This window comes from Corvus hawaiiensis, chromosome 8 (assembly GCF_020740725.1).
Source record: "Corvus hawaiiensis isolate bCorHaw1 chromosome 8, bCorHaw1.pri.cur, whole genome shotgun sequence".
In the NCBI taxonomy this organism is placed as follows: Eukaryota; Metazoa; Chordata; class Aves; order Passeriformes; family Corvidae; genus Corvus; species Corvus hawaiiensis.
In genome coordinates this window covers 15,944,531-15,958,056 of record NC_063220.1, presented here as the reverse complement: position 1 = coordinate 15,958,056, position 13,526 = coordinate 15,944,531, and the positions used below count along the sequence as shown (strand labels likewise).

The 13,526-nt window shown below is 37.3% G+C and overlaps 1 protein-coding gene across 2 annotated transcripts in view; it reads right to left on the bottom strand.

The window, feature by feature from the left end:
• Nucleotides 1–906: 906 nt before the first annotated feature.
• BTAF1 (B-TFIID TATA-box binding protein associated factor 1) overlaps nucleotides 907–13,526 on the bottom strand; it is a 52,383-nt gene continuing 39,763 nt past the window's right edge. For both annotated transcript variants that reach the window (XM_048311702.1, XM_048311703.1), the window contains 15 exons: nucleotides 11,676–11,877; nucleotides 11,114–11,262; nucleotides 8,622–8,774; nucleotides 7,991–8,112; nucleotides 7,617–7,784; nucleotides 7,352–7,429; nucleotides 7,142–7,271; nucleotides 6,353–6,494; nucleotides 6,055–6,185; nucleotides 5,504–5,629; nucleotides 4,600–4,752; nucleotides 3,809–4,020; nucleotides 3,500–3,659; nucleotides 2,742–2,912; nucleotides 907–2,500 (listed from right to left, as the gene is read on the bottom strand). In XM_048311702.1, the coding sequence (XP_048167659.1) occupies nucleotides 2,354–2,500; nucleotides 2,742–2,912; nucleotides 3,500–3,659; nucleotides 3,809–4,020; nucleotides 4,600–4,752; nucleotides 5,504–5,629; nucleotides 6,055–6,185; nucleotides 6,353–6,494; nucleotides 7,142–7,271; nucleotides 7,352–7,429; nucleotides 7,617–7,784; nucleotides 7,991–8,112; nucleotides 8,622–8,774; nucleotides 11,114–11,262; nucleotides 11,676–11,877 (2,244 nt within the window). In that variant the 3' untranslated portion in view covers nucleotides 907–2,353. The remainder of the gene's footprint in view (nucleotides 2,501–2,741; nucleotides 2,913–3,499; nucleotides 3,660–3,808; nucleotides 4,021–4,599; nucleotides 4,753–5,503; nucleotides 5,630–6,054; nucleotides 6,186–6,352; nucleotides 6,495–7,141; nucleotides 7,272–7,351; nucleotides 7,430–7,616; nucleotides 7,785–7,990; nucleotides 8,113–8,621; nucleotides 8,775–11,113; nucleotides 11,263–11,675; nucleotides 11,878–13,526) is intronic.

Below are 13,526 nucleotides of genomic sequence, written 5' to 3'. Positions count from 1 at the left end.
ACTTGAAGGTTTCATTTCAGCCTAGAAATAAAGAAACTTTTCTGTTCCAGCCCAGACCTGGGTCTGGTCCAGCTAAACCATCAAAGAGATCAAATGCAGTTAGAGGCACTTCACGAGCTAGCTATTTCTTGCTGGAGTTTTGCTATAAATGAATCCAGTTTGTGCACTGAGGACACTGCACAAGCAAGTCAGATCATGGCAAATGCTCTGCTAGTTTGAAAAGCATAGAAGAGCTCTTCATTAAATATTAAGGTAACAAACCCCCATTTTTTATATACTTGGTGCAGCACTCCTGTTGGTTTACATTTCAAAGCATTAATTCACAGAACACTTAAGAGCAGTCAGTACATATAATCTTGAAAAAATTATTCTAAGTTCTGCCTTCCCCTGTTTTCCAGGTGCAAGAGTCTTCTTGATGTGATATCCAAGAGAGCCATTGCTAAAATTATTATGGTTGCATAGCAACGTCAGTGTGATAAATAACTGGTTTAAAACAGTCCTGTGCTGTCTATTTCTTTTCCAACAGGACCCAAACAGTTTCTTACCACTGCACCTAATAAAACTTTTGAAGAAAAACATATGCAGTTTTTATGACTAAAGAAGTTTCTTTATTCAAATATCTCATTATTTCTAGGCACTATCACCAAATTACTGCACCAAGTTATCTTCAAGTACGCATTATTCCAGCACTGTAACTTCTCTGCAAACACCACCACGCCCCATCTTGTCTCCCCTGCTTGGATCATCAGCTGAAAGCACAACAGAAATAGTCTGAAGGTAGAAATTAACCAATATAATACTCATAATCCAGCTGTAATTTCTAAAAGCGTTACGTTTTTTATGTGGCCAGATAAGCCCTCTCTACAGAAACAAAACTAAACATGGACAAACTCAACATACAACTTATATATTCCCAGTTTGTTTTATTTTCATGGAATGCTAATTTAGTTACAATCTGGCAGTTCATAACTACTGAAATGTGACATTAATTCATCTCCAATGCTGTAGAACTGTCTTGATTTATATAGTTTTAAAACAATCTTATTTTACAATAGTTGAGGTCTCTGGTGGTTTTTAAGCTCTGATGCTTAAGCACACAGCAAGCTACAAACCTTAGGTTTTATATTTATACATATATTCTATGTATTCAGACAACTGCTGTAAGTCATCTATAATTTAATATTTATAAAAAGTGCATATATTGGTACATATGCACATCTAGAAACACACTTTTACTACTGCCTCCCTTTTTTATAAAAAGCTGCATAACATACAGCCATATTATTCTCACTCACTGCTATTAAAGTCTTTTACTATCTTTGTTACACAATTTTAACTATTCAGTTACCTCAAACTGATGTAGGTATTTCTATGTATATTTTCTCCTAAAGAAAAGAAGTCCTCCCTATTCCTTTAAGAAGCTTTAAGTCATGCATCAGTTTAGTACACAGTCACTTTTACCATGGATTTTAGAATCCTAGACAGTGTAAAATCTACTTCTGGAAAATGTCTGTCTGTATATTTAATTTCTTCTTTTAGTTACAAAAAATATATAGGATTGAAACATACTGAATACATGCATCTCTCAAAGTGGCTATATTCTAGCCTTATAGATAAATTTAAAAAGTACACCCTTGCTAACAGGATGCAAACATGGCCTCAAATAGGCCATTACCTGTATTTAATAGAGCTCATTACACTAAAAAGTTCAAGTCAGCTGTTCTCACAAGATGGTGTCAAAAGACTGAAGAGCATGATATATTTATAGTCAATGTACAAAGGTGGGTTCATGGGCCTAGTGCCATTCTGTTATTCAATACTTTCAAGGCTTCTAGGCTTTGCCTCTGGTGGTGTAAGTCCTGAAATGATCTGAATGAAAGCTTAAGTTGAAAATTGTTTTTTAATACACCATAAAAGCAAGTTGTGTTTAAAAGAAAAATGTACACTGAACAACCTGAAGTACTCACTGAAACAACTGTACAAAACTATTATAGATACAGAAAGAAATAATGGTGGACTTAACTGCAAACACAAGTAACACTTGTTAACAAATGTAAAAACCTGCTTTGTTTTAATTCTTCTACCAAGTAAGAATTTGCAGCTGTTCAGAACAAGTAAAATTCAAACCACCTCAATGTTTACATTTAAAGTTTTTATACAGTGCAAACGTTTAAGACAGAATAACTTCCCAGTGAAACAGCTGACACTACTTCGTGCCAGTCTTTTGAAGATTCTTCTTTCAGTAAGTATTTACAAATTAAGCTAAAGGTTCACTCTATATGCTTTGAAGTTTGCTGAATATCAGCAGAAAAATATGTGAACTAGCAGCAGTTGTATTACAAACATGTGATGGTTACTTTAATGAATGCATAAAGTTTTCAAGACTGTATTCAGTGTCATACTGCTCTTGATCCCACAGTTCTCCAAGGTTTTCGAGTACTGATTTCATTGATGCTTTCCCAGAAGAGGTAGAGGTATCTGCTTTTTCAGTTTTTCCATCCTTTGCAAAGGAAAAAAAATTCCTATTAATATACAGAATAATGTTTTCAGGAATCTAACAAATTCTTCAAGTCTGGTAATTCTTCTGGGGAAATATCACTTCCTCCTGCTGCTCAGAGAGCTGTCTACTATTAATCAGTCCAACTTTAGCGTTCATGTAATTAAATTTTATATTTCAAAGCAAAACTTTTCCCTAAGCTGACTCTTATTTTTGGTAGGTATTTGTAAAAATGCTTCTTTACCTTGTCAAGAGTGAACAGATCAAGAAGCTGCTCTGTTCCCATGCTCTGTAGGCTTGCATTTTCTTGGCTGATCACTGTATTTGCAATATTCATTTTGAACTTTTGAAGACCCATGATCTTCTCTTCCAGAGTTCCCCTGGTTATCAGGCGATACACATTAACAACACGTTTCTGAAAGAAAAAAAGCACACTTAGCTAAAAAGTATCATCTTAGGGTATTCTGGAAAGCATAAACTTTTAGTGTTTATCATGGACATTCTGGAGGCAGTTTGGCTTGGAGTTACCCTTCAGTAACTGTACTCAGTCTGACAGACAGATGGAAAGCACAAGACTGTGCCACTATATAGTAGAGGCATCTTCAGTTGCATCTGTACTCCAGAAGAATTCACTGCTTTTTACAGCTCTAGGGGAAGACTAACAGCAGTCATTCTTGCCCTGTCCAAGCACCAGAGAAGGACAAACCTGTGGGATGCCCCTTCAGTTCCCTGTCTCACTCCTCAGTCATCTCTTCCTTCACTGAAGTATGATTCTTCCCTGGGCTCTCCCCAGCAGCTCAGGAAGTATGGAAGAGAAGACTTACCAAGTTGGGGACAGAATAAGGAAGTACACACTTCAGCAGCTGGCATATTTGCAAGAAATAAGTATGAATGGAAGCTTGGTAGAAACCCACAGATGTCACTTTCTTATACATTACATTCTCTCTCACGCGAGTTCAGCAAGAAAGAAGCCACCCTTATGGGAAATGAAGAGGTTTTCACCTGCCCAATGCGATGTGCCCGATCCATGGCTTGCAGGTCTCTCATTGGGTTCCAGTCATGTTCCACAAATACGACCGTGTCAGCCCCTGTCAGGTTAAGTCCTAGTCCACCAACATGAGTGGTGAGCAACAGTACATCTATAGATGGGTCATTATTAAACCTGTATACAACAAAAAGTTAAGTATGGTAAGTTTCATTTAAATAAAGAATTTATGAACCACATCTGCTTTGAGGCAGACAAAACCCCAATTCTGCACCATCTAAATAATAAACTTGGCCTCATACTGGTTATTAGGAGATAATACATACCGGGAAACAATGGAATGTCTCTGCCCAGCAGGGATGCTGCCATCAAGTCGTAAGTAAGTAACTGAAGGTAACTGAGGGCGGAGAAGGTCATGCTCCACTATATCCAGCATACTCTTCAGCTGACAAAAGATAAGCACTCTGTGCTGGGCCACAACAGCTTCTGTACCGCCTTCTGAAGATCCACCATTCCCCAAACCACAGTCAAGTAGCAGCTTTAAGTAAAAGACATTAAGGTGTGTCATTAAAATGGCTGCAGATCTCACGTAAACATTGACATTTGTTGATTATCAAAAGTAGAAATGAGAGAGACAAACTGCAGAAGGAAGTATGTAAATGACAGTCACTTAAATGATAAGAAGGCAAAGTTTGGCTTCACAGTCAAACTGAAAAACTTAAGAGTCACCAGAAAGCCATTTTCTTCACTTACTTAAATTCTATTTTAAGTAAAGCTATGTAATGCAATCTAACTTTATCAAGGAAGTTGTCTCCTGTATAATAAATATGAAAAAAAAAAGATCTGCAACAAGAGGGACAAAAATAAAACAGAAGTAAGGTTCTTCATATGCCAACAAGTTATATAAACATCATCGCCATGAAGACTGTGCTTCCCCTCCCTCTTGAATTATCAGGGAAAATAAGGCATATCCTGAAACACCCTTGCATTCTTTTTCATTTGCTACTTAATTTTATTAAGAAGAGTTTTCATATTGATGAAATCTTAAATAAAATCCTAAACTGTAACATCAGTAGACACATTTAGGAAATTTAAGGCACAACACGCATCCACTTACTTGTTTTAAAGCTGACAACTTAGGTGCATGTTGGATATCTCGAAGGGATGAATTCTGAGCTGCAAGTTGCTCTGTAATTCTTTTATATTCTGGATGTTGGGTTGTGAGCACTAATGCTGGATGGTTGCAGAGCTTCCGTAAGTACTGCAATGCCTTTAATTATTTAAGAAATGAAGTTCAAAGAAATAATTAGCAAGAACACAATTACAGAAAAAGGATTAACAGAATTGATTTTAAGTATAGGGGTCATTTGGCCACATTCCACAATCTGGACTTATGGTGTATTTTCATCAGAATTGCACATTTAAAACCTCCATTTCAAATTGTATCCAAACACTGTTACACTCATTGTGATCTTGGGTCCCTCTTTTCAGGAAAAGTGCAGATTACGACTTCCCCCACTTTCATCTGAGTCTACAATAGAGGAAATGGGTTGGGAGCAGTGCAGAGCCTTTGAGAGTAATTGTTTCCTATTAACCAAGAGTTAATCTGCAATTCTGTAAGATCATGAACCTTCACAAATTCAGATCTAACTGTAAGGAAACATTTTGTCCATGTTTTATAATCTTAATGTTGAAGTGTAACAGCTGATGAAATCAGAACTACTTCCCTCATTCTGAAGTTTTGCTCTCTCAGTACTCAGCTTTTACAAGATCCACAAAACAGCTGAACACCAGTTGAGCAGATCACATTAAAAATACACAACAGTGTCATGCTTCATAAGACACAAACAAAAATCTCAACATAATAGCTATATATCACATTCCAGCCATAAATACTCTATTTAGATCATATGGCCACAAATGTCTAAGTTCACTATTTTGATTTTTGTTTTTTACTAAACCTATAAATACAGTTACCTAAAACGTATGTACTAGGTAATATTACTGAAAAAAATCTGTACCTGAAATACATGACCTGTAGATTTAAGCTTTGGTTTTTCAGTTTCTTCATTCAATGAAATTGAAGAAACTGTTTCATCAATATCACATTTGGCACGAGACTTGGCAAAATCTTCATAAAGCTGAACCTGTAGACCAGACAAGAGAATGTGTGTTTTTTCCTGACAGAAGATAGACAATCCTCTTCAGAGTTTAGTTTCAAGATAAAATTCTGAATTATCATACATCAAGAAAGCTATTTCATATCTGACACAAGATAAACACTAACAACACAATCTCTTGCCATTTATTTTCTTTCAACTTGGAAACTGTTACTAAAAACCAATCTGCAGATGCCTAGGTGTTGTTCCTGAAAAATGCCTGAAATTAAGCTCAAGAAATACTCTATTACTACAGGACTGGAATTAGCTTTTTAAACACATACTAGAAAATCCTTTTAGCACATCCAGAGAATGTCAGAGCTGATATCAGACTGACACAGGAATACAGAATTCATGCCTTTGTGGTCTTAATTGTGCTGAAAAATAAACTTTCAGCCACTTTTTATGCATACCTGCAGAGGACTGAGAATACAATAATAATCTTGAATAATTTTGGGTGGAAGATCTTGCAGCACATCCTCTTTCATTCTCCTTAGCAGAAATGGCAGGACTTGGCGGTGCAGTGCTTCCATTGCAAGCACCCCTAGTGAGGGCAACAGCAGCAGTGTTTGAGAAGAAAAACATTTTTTTTCAAAACTTTCAGCTCCCCCTCAATCTCTGATGTTAGAACTGACCACACTTTCTTTTCATTAGTAGTTCTCATTTAAAAGGCTAAAACAAAAACCCAAAGACTGAACATTTGATCCTTACCAGCCTCTTGTTCTCGACTGGAGCTTCGGGCATCTCTGCTTGCCAGGATTGGTTTGCCATAACGAGCCGCAAATTGGCGTTCAGTGCCCAAGAATCCTGGCATTAGGAAGTCAAACAACGACCACAACTCTAAGACGTTGTTCTGAACATAAAAGAAACATTTGATAGATTATTTTCAAAAGTAATAAATTGTTGCAAGGTATCAGAAAAAATTGCCATGTATATTTAAAACCCTACAAACCTCACACTACAACCCAGTTCCAAGCAGCTGGAGCTTGGCTCTTTTGTCCATCTGAGTTACAGAATACCTCTGCATACACTTGGAATATATAAATGGACTTCCCACTGCGTCCAACGCCTTAAGCCACACCCTGCATTCTTCTGGTTAACAAAATCCAGGACACACCAGTGGTCTTAGTCCTGGGTGAGACAGATACTGCACGGGCAGTATCATTGGGATGAAGCTCAAAATCTGGAGATCTCAGAACTGAGTTTCCTGCTAATTTTAATTTCCTGCTTCCCTGCCTGACACTTACAGAAGAAGTGGCAGAGAAAGTCTTGCTGCCAACTTTTGAACCCCATTAGTACCACAAAACCTGCATTCATTCCCCTATACACAGGTATACCAGGAAAGGGAAAAGATGTTGTTTCGAGCATTTAGCAGTAAAAGGCTGTTTTACAATGGATACTTTGAACATGATGACTGATAAAAGGTTCAATAAAATGGAGTGCAAGATAGGTGTATTTTGTTTATTTTCTACTATTCATCCAAAATAGAAAATCAGTTACCTGGATTGGTGTCCCAGAAAGAATTATCCTGTAATTAGCAGTCAGTTGTTTTACTGCTTTTGACAGCTTTGTTTTTCCATTTTTTATTACATGGCCTTCATCAAGAATGCAGTAATTAAACTTAATATTTCTAGAAAAGAAAAACACAGACTTAAGTAGCATTTAAAATTCTAAGCTATTAAAAACCTCAGAAAATAAGCCAATTCTTACCTGAAGAAGTCAATGTCATTTCTTACAACATCATATGAAGCCACTATGAGATTGTGTCTTTTCACCTGGTGTTGCAATCTTAGGAAAAAAAATGAGGAGTTAATTGAAGTGTTCCTTAAGCATGTTATTATTTCAACCTTTAAAGATACCATCACAAGTGTTGCCATGCCCACAAACTATCCTTCAGTAGTAATAGTAAACTGAATTGAAAAATGCCATGTGTGGTATTTTACTCTAAACCAGTTCTGAATGCAAGATGGATTACCTTGCTCTCTCAGTAGGAGGTCCCGTATAGTGCAATGGATTAAGATATTCTTTTGAGCAGAATTTGCCCACTTCATCCACCCAGTGTCCCGTGAGTGTAGGAGGACACACCACCAAGGAGGGAAGAGGAACACTGTCCACCAGTTTTGTTCTTGCATATTCCCGAGCCCTTTAAAAACATAGAATAGAGTTTTTAAAAAGTTCTTTTTCACAGAAGAGTTGAGGTGGGACCTGGGGAGGCCACCTGGTCCAACCCCCCCCATTCAAGAACAGCCACCTACAGTTACCCAGGACTATGTCCAGATTCATATACCACAGATAAGACCTATCATTAAAGTCTAAGACAGAACTGCCTTAGACTTTGTTTAAGCTTACCTGAGGCAATGATCACCTGCAAGAATGCAAATGGATTGTAAAGTTTTTCCTAAGCCCATGTCATCACAAAGAATTCCATGAAGTTTGTATTTATTGAGAAATGCAAGCCAGTTCACTCCATCCTGAAATCAGAAAAGAAGGAGAGTGCCTCAAGTAAAAACTGGCTTTTTGCTAGTTAAGCTTCAGTTCAAACATCTGTATGTTCTATCACCCAGCACTGCCAAACTAGGAGCTGGTTTCCCACCATAAATGCATCCACTACAGCCCAACCCACTACATCCACTACAGGAGGGAATAAAGGGAACAAAAAACAGCCAAATGGTACAGCGAAGCCTGGCTTTGCAGTGGTGGGCTGCCACAGTCTGTGTGAGCAAGGCACAGCCCATTGGCCATTGCCAGAAAAAAAGGCAAAATCCAGAGAGGGGAAAAAAATATCATTGGAACAGTATAAGAGGCATGCATTACTTCATTTGTTCTTCCTTATCCAGAGTCCAAGATACACACTGCATACCTGAAACCAAAAAACTCAAAAAATCCACAAGAAAAATGCCAGTACCTGAACAACTCCTACTTTTCCATGACTACTATTCCATCAAACTAGAACTTCTAAAACAAAAGTCTAAATTATTACCTGCTGGTATTTCCTGAGCTCTGCTTTGATTGGTACTGGGATTTCATAGTTTTCCAGTTTTTTTCCATCCAGTAATTGTTCCAGAAAGTGACGTTCTTTAGCCTTCATTCTGATTAATTCTTCGGACATGTTTGGTGGGTCTGGTATTCCAGCCTAGGAGAACATTTTTAAAGCAGTCATGTAAGGGCTACAGGACTTAACTGCCACACAGAGAAGAAGAAGAAATTAAACCTTATAATCACTTAGACATTTTCAACAAACAGACAGTAAAGTTCTGCAATCTTCTCAACTGTAAGAATCTAAACTCAGGATTTAAATACTATATTTAGCTATACTTGTTTGACTACTTGCAGGTCAACACATGCAGGGCTGTAAGGTGCAAGAGACAAATCCTGCCCCAAAAGGACACACTGAAAAGATTGATAGAAATCACACAGAAGATGGAAAATCCTGGTCAGGCTTTTAAGATTCTACAAAGACTGAGCTATTCTACTTCTAATCAGAGAGTTTATCTGGCTGGCTAGGAACCCTATGACACCCACTTCTTTTGAGCCACAAGCTACCATCCAAAGTTTGAGAGATTTTTCTCCTACTCAGTAGAATTAGATCTCAAGCGATACTGAAACCCGTAAGATGAATTCAAGCAGTTGGAAACTGTTGGGAGAAGGAAAAACCTGAACCCCTCTAGGTTTGTAGCAGCAGACGTTTTACTTCCTAGGTACTCTCCATACCAGCCCAGAAGCCCTAAGAAGGCATTTGGGGGCCAAATATACTCATTCTTGCTTGCTAAAAACATACAGTAGCAGCAGAAGCACTGCTATTTTCCCACCATCACATCTTTGGGTCATCCCATTTTTCTGGGCCACCTCCATCTTTAGTCAGCTTTACTTCAAAACCCAACTTACTAATCACTTTTAGCCAGGAGCCACTTACAGAGGGCTCCTGGCTAAAAAAAATACCTCTATCAAATAATTCCACCATGTATGTGGTTAGTAAGGAAGAGGGATGTTAGTAGTGCCTCAGCAAGGTATTTAAGTACATACATACACAGAGACAACAGCCTCCTTGTTCAATGCTCTGCCTACAACCCCCTTTCAGAAGAACTTATCTGCAGTATAAATACTGTGCCAGGTAATCTCAAGCACGTCGTCAACTTGCAGCAGGATTGGTTATCAATACAGGTTTGGTCAAGTTGAACCATTTATCTTACAATCCTTCTCTCAGTCACTACATTTTTATGGTTGAAGGAATAATCAATTTGAGCATATAGATGCAGGAAACAGAGCATAGTTAAGTTCCCCCAACTCACTTAATGCTATTTATCTATTGTTAAATAAAACTCAAAATACTGTTCCATGACAATACTACTATTTTCTCTCATTATTAATCTGCTTCACTCTATGCTTTCATATTTAATACAGTTCAATAACTGATACTGAACTTTCTTAGGAAAAGTATGACGTGACCACACATATGCATGCAATTAATAAAACAAGTAGAGTTTTTAAGAGATGCTCACTAAATTTTATTAAAATAGCTGTAAAACCCCCCAAACCCTAAGCTATATGTATTCCAAAGGACTGTGTTTAAGATGCACATGAAGAAGGGCACTGGTGCAAATGGCACCGCAATGAACATGCTAGAAATTTAGTTCTTCTCTGTTCCCATTCAACATCTCAGTGTAAGCACACCATAAGTGCTCCTGTTAAGGCAGACTGCTAGTTATCAGATTCTAAGGTTCTATTATGTTAAACTAAAAACTGAGATAATAAAAAACCCATTATGCTGACAACTGTTTTTCATGATTGACGTGGAAAATCTAACCTGTCTTCTATTACCATCTGGTGGTCACATTAAGTTACTTAAAAGCACTGTAGTCCTTGTAGCACAACACTGGAAGGTGTCAGAGGTATGCAAGTTGTAGCAGGAGTGAAAGACTGAAGCAGATCTGTACTAATTAAACACTACTGCATCATAATACACAATATTTTGCCCAAATATGTAGGGTGGTGCTTTTTGATTTTAAGAACTAGTAATAAGTGACTCTACTCATCTCCACACTATTTCTATGACTGTTATTTTTGATTTTTCTTTTAAATCAGTATTGCTTTTGTGCATTTCTCTTGACAACATGCACAGCAACACACATACCTAAGGAGAGTGCACATGTAACTCCTAAAACTTTTAAGACCAAACTCAGAAAAGCAGCCTTACACACAAAATTAATGAATCTACCATTTATGTACACAGTTGAAACGAGCTCCTTATAAAAATAAATTTTAACATTAAATTAGAAAATTGCTAACACAGGGTCCAATTTTGCTCATTTTACTTCTAATGGACACATCTTCGATTATCTGATACGGACTCAACACCTATAAAACCAGTTACTCATTCAGCATTTAATAAGCCAGAAGCCTGGACTTTGCAGCTGGTGAAAGAGTGGATCCAGGACAGGTCACATAGTCCATATACTTACAGCTCAAGCTTACCTCAAGAGGCATCAGTCTAATCAGTGTTGCAAAGCACTGAGTAGCCATAAAACGTACACTGTTTGTCTGATCACTCATTCTACCCAGAACTGGAACCACTAGAAGAACAATGTATGGAACAATACCAACATCCAGCTGCTCCATCACACCTGGAGTGGTTATTAAGGAAACAGTTTTTACTGCAGTTCAGGTTTGTCTGACAAATATATACCCAGGAGATTCCACACTCAGTAAGTAAGAGTCATTAATTGCTACACCCAGGTGAATGAGATTTCTAGTAACAAAGCAATGCAGAAGCAGGAAAATCCAATCTACCCAACTACTTTCAGCCAGCAAAGTGCATGGTTTGAGAAACTGAATTACCTCCACCAAAATATCACTTGGTAGATAAAATACAGACAATGGAAATCAAAGTTTCTTCTATTTCTTTCCTGAGGAGAAAAAACAGCTTAGTATTTTATTTAATTCCTCCTCTAATTTTTTTCAGGCAACCGTTTTTGTTCCCCCGAATGAAGCAACAGCAAATAAGTTTCTGCATTTTTGAATACGCACACAAGGATACAGGCAAGTGCTTCAATTGCACCTTCTTGTTTGGTGTTGTCATCTATTGCTCCCAGCCATGGTAGAACCTTCTCTAGAAAGATATTCATTGTTTCCATGGTTGCTATTTTGCTCATAACACCCACACAACGGGAAGCCATGTGTCTCACAGCAGTGCTGGGATGTTGAAGGCACATGTAAAGATGAGGCAAATGCTGTATTAACTGAATAAAAGAAAAAGGTGCAGGAAGTAAAGGTTAATATGAATTATAAACAAATTAGTGGGGTTTTTTTTGGAACTAGTGTCTCTAAGTAACTTAAGAATGCTTAAAATGGCTCCTTTGCAAGATATAAATGCTTAAAACAAAAAAAAAAAATTTCAGAAGAAAAAGGCAATTTGAACATGTATTACTTACTCCCCAATACAGATAAAATTCAGAGTAACAAAATATTTAGCTTTCAAAATATTTAGCATAGTCAAAATGAAAATTGATGAAGCCCTTAGTTTAGCAAGGAAGTGTTTCACACTGAGAATACAGAACTAAATACCCATAACTTTTTATTAAAAAAATAATTTTTTCTTAAATACAGAAACATAGATTTAAGAATTCCTTCCAGCTAGCAAATCTGTCCTACACTCATCCCCTTTGTGTTTAGGCAGATTAATTATTCATGTTGGGAATCTCAGTAATTCTCTGTGACAAGGAAGACACCCAGAAGGAAAGCTGCACCTGCCCAGCAGGGTATACATATATGTCTTTGGTGCACGTATGTGTCTTCTTTTTAATCACTGCAGATATGCTTTTGTATGGGATACATTAAACAGATGGTCAGGTTTTTCCTAATGTGAAAGTCTTGAAATACTAGCTTTGATGAACCAAGTTCAGCCTCTTTGACTTTCTATGAATTTTTTTAAAACTGCACACACTATTAGCACCACCAAAATCAATCTACACAGTAACTACATGCCATATATATGTGTGTATATATAAAATGCACATATTAAAAAAGTCTTTCCATGTCATATGCTAAATGCACTAAAAATCACTTCAGTATTTTATTAAAATAAGTAAGAAAAAATTCCCCAAGTTTCTTCTCCACCTGCTCAGAATTCTACAGCCATTCATTATACCCATCCTTTCCAGAGTTCTGGCCTACTTATTCCTTGCATGGGAGCCTTGTCATGTATTTTTGTCATCCTGCTGCCCTTCTCTGTGTCTCTTCCAGAGCTACTACACTTATTTTGAAATAGAGTACTGCAGATATGCTAGTACTGAAAACTGTGTTAGAAGCAGGCATAAAGGTGACTTTCTTGTTCTGCTTGTTCCTCAACTTTTTTTTTACCAGTACTTTACTGATACTTTCACAGAACTATCTCAACTCCAGGATTCTCTCCTGACTAGAAATAGTCAGTTCAGAGAAAGAAACCATTTTTTAAATAATCAAATCTAGTCTACTTGGGGGTAAACTGAGGTCTCCATAATTTTTGCATTTCCTGCACAGGCAGCCTTTCTGACAACCTTCAGCCTGGTACAGAGTAGCCAGGCAGTAAACTGACTTTATTACTACCATTTTGCTCCCACTCTGGCCGCACAAACTGCATGTCAGACTATTTTAAGTCAAACCATTTCAGTCAGCCACACAGTGCTGCATAACCACATTTTTATCTGTACTTTCATAACAAACAGAAGACATAATTTTATCAGTCTGTTCTCCAGGTTTAGGATATGCAGAATTAGAATAAAGCAGAGCTGAGATGCTGATTCAAGTGTAACATAATAGCATAAATATTATAATAACTCAAGTGTTGGACATGAACTTTTTTGGGATCTCATCCAAAAAACAGTAGGCCAAGGCTAAATTTTTAGGTAGC